This window comes from Chelmon rostratus, chromosome 18 (assembly GCF_017976325.1).
Source record: "Chelmon rostratus isolate fCheRos1 chromosome 18, fCheRos1.pri, whole genome shotgun sequence".
NCBI classification, from domain to species: Eukaryota; Metazoa; Chordata; class Actinopteri; order Chaetodontiformes; family Chaetodontidae; genus Chelmon; species Chelmon rostratus.
Window position 1 is genome coordinate 15,990,219 of NC_055675.1, and position 2,938 is coordinate 15,993,156.

The window sequence follows — 2,938 nt, forward strand, 5'->3', positions numbered from 1 at the left end:
CCCTCTTTGAGTGCTGCTAAGCCTGGCTTAGCAGCACAGTCAGTGATCAGATAAATGGGAAAAGACAGTTTAACCTTGACTGAACATGCTGAAGTGATGAAGTAGGGGATTTTATAAACTCAAATTCACACCAACTCAGACTGCACAATGTCCCCTGAGAACAGTCGGTTGTCAAATTCTGTCCAAGCAGCTGTTTTCTAAGACGGACGTCCCTGCAAGCACCAGAGAGACTGCTGATGAGCTGGTGACTGAATGGAGGGAGTGGTCACAGATGAAAACCACAATGAAATGAAGCCTCCTCCATCTGTGGAACAATGTGAAGTCACAGCTGTAACAGACAGGAAGTTAATGAATGTGATCACAAAAATAACAACAAAAACACGAAGACAAGATTAATCATCTTTTGGGCTGTCTTGCCACACTGACTCCTCTGATAACTATTTCTAAAACATCAACCACGTTTATCAGTGTTGGTAAATGAGGAAGTGAATGTCTTTGAGGGGTCCAGTATGGTAGGTACAACTAGGCTATCTCCACGGCTACCCAGGAAACTGAAACCACAACAAAAGGCCAGATGTTAAAACTGAAAAAAGGAAATTAATGAACAAAACCATCTCACAAAAAGGTCCACTCAGCAGCTGCTCTGCAGCATTCGAGTCTGGCCAGTTGTCTTTGAAATGTAAATGTTAAAAATTTCCAATTTTTTTTTTTTAGCACTTGAAGCACTTTTGTGCATGCAAATAAGTTTGTTAACTGTAAAAGCTGCATTCTGTCTTCCCCACAACTGAACATTGTGGCTCTGAGCTGTACTATTTTGGGATGAGGTATTGGCCAAAATAAATAACTTTGAACAGTGAAAAGCAGATAAATATACTTTTTTAATTCCTGACATTTGAACTTTAGCCATGACTTTTTAAACAATTTCTAGCTATTTTAGGATTTTTTTTAAAAATAGCTGCAATTTGTCATTTTCATACCTGCATGGTAGGCTCATTCTCACTTTGTAACATCAGATATGTGTCAAGCAGTAAAATGCAGACAATAATAAAATTCTTAGTAGAAAAACATTTATTTATAGTACATTGTCAATCGCCATACCATACATATAATAATTGTTGTTGTCATGGAGGGTAATATACAGTTAAATGTCTTACTCAACTCAGCATACAGTAGTTCATTAATAGCCAAGACCTTAAAATATGGTGTACATAATTGAAGATTTTAAATGCATGATAAAAAACATTTGTAACCCTGAAGCCAGCAGTCTGCAGCATGTCTGTGGTGGTGACACTCAATTTAAAAAGGGAATCGTGACGTGCCGGTTCAAGGTCTAGAAGAGAGGCGCAGACTGTCTGGGGTCATCTGGCAACACACTGATGGAGTCCTCTGCTTTTCCACACAGCATGCAGAGCATAGTGTACTCCTGGATGACACAAAACAGACTTTATATACACAAAGACAAGACAGTGGCAACAACTAACCATGAATACTGCCCCATTAAAAACACATATTCCTAATGAATCTGCTTAAGTCATAAACCAGTGTACAGATACCTTACCTGATACTCATCAACAACAGAGAATGTGTATTCGTGCCTGGCGATGACGTGGTCACAGTTTTTGCAGACATCTGGAAGGACAAATGGAGTTAATTATGAGAGGATTATTTTTAAACATGCTGTGGCTGAGTGTTGCAGAAGGTTGGGATTATTACCACTGGCCACCAACTTTTGGCGAGTTATGAAAGAGTCTGGTAATTCCCCCTTCTTCACAAGGACCTTACGGCAGGAAACCAAATACATTATATGGCATAAACCAATCAGAAGCCTTGCATTAATATGCTGCTGTAACAGCCTCCACCCCTCTTTAAAGGCTTTCACAAGATTATGAAAATTGGCTGCAGGAATATGGTCCCATTCAGCCACAAGAGCATTAGTAAGCTCAGCCACTCATGTTTGTCATGTTGAAACAGGAAAAGCATCTTCCCCAAAGCAGGAAGCACACTAATCTCAAAACTATCATTGCATGCTGCCTGGAGCAATAAGATGTCCTACATTTAATCTAAGGGGCCTTGTACACAACTGAGAAATACTCCCAGAAGTGCATAAACCAATAGTGGTATTTCATCTGGAGGTCTCCACTACAATTAAAACTAGTTGTTTAAAAAATGAGTTCACTGATAACAGCTAACAACTGGCTGTCTGCCTTAGCGGGAGCACAACAGGAGTGACTCACGGTCATATGTGACTATCTCCTCTTCATCATCATCTTCTGTGGCTTTATTGCTGATCAGCACAAAGTCCCTCTGATGGCAGTTGGCACAGGCCAGGTAGTTCATCAGGTAAGAGCCATTCTCCAGACAAGTGTTCCCCTGAACAGGAAATGACAGGAACGTTTGTTTTGGTACCATCACTTTCAACTCTTTGCTGCTGTCTCAATGACACCCTGAATGTTCTACTTTTACCGCAGAGCATTATAGAGAGAGCATCGTTAGAGGTGGCTAGCTAGTTAACCAAACTAATAACTTGACGTAACTCATTGCTAATACTAAGTTAGCGTCTGTGCGTCAAAACAAGCACTGGGGTCTCGGGGGTGCTTCAACTTACGCGGTCCGGGTATTCTTTATGCACACAGCCGTTACACATTTTAACTTTAAACCCTCTTTTATAAAAAGCCTGTTGGTGATAAAACACTGGAGATGGCTAACAAACAGCTAATTGTTTTGAAGCAAAAACTCCTCTTCCGCACGGAACGGTGGTCCCAGTGGCCCATTAGAGCTGTAAAACTCCCTCAATCCCGGACATAGTTGCAAAAGCAGCAAATCGCTCTTATCTCAACTTTTGTAGATCTACGAAAACGACTAGCCGCCATACTTCCGGCGTCATCTTTAGCGAACGATTGGACGATGTGGACGTAACGTAAGTTACGTAAGCAAACAT

General features: G+C 40.9%; 1 protein-coding gene across 1 annotated transcript; it reads right to left on the bottom strand.

Annotated features, from left to right (window-relative positions):
• Window positions 1–1,050: 1,050 nt before the first annotated feature.
• On the bottom strand, window positions 1,051–2,798 carry churc1 (churchill domain containing 1). The gene is made up of 4 exons (XM_041959084.1): window positions 2,606–2,798; window positions 2,235–2,370; window positions 1,559–1,629; window positions 1,051–1,423 (listed from the first exon to the last, which is right to left on the bottom strand). Exons 1-4 carry the CDS (start codon window positions 2,642–2,644, stop codon window positions 1,331–1,333), a joined length of 339 nt encoding a protein of 112 aa, XP_041815018.1. The 5' UTR covers window positions 2,645–2,798; the 3' UTR covers window positions 1,051–1,330.
• Window positions 2,799–2,938: the final 140 nt, after the last annotated feature.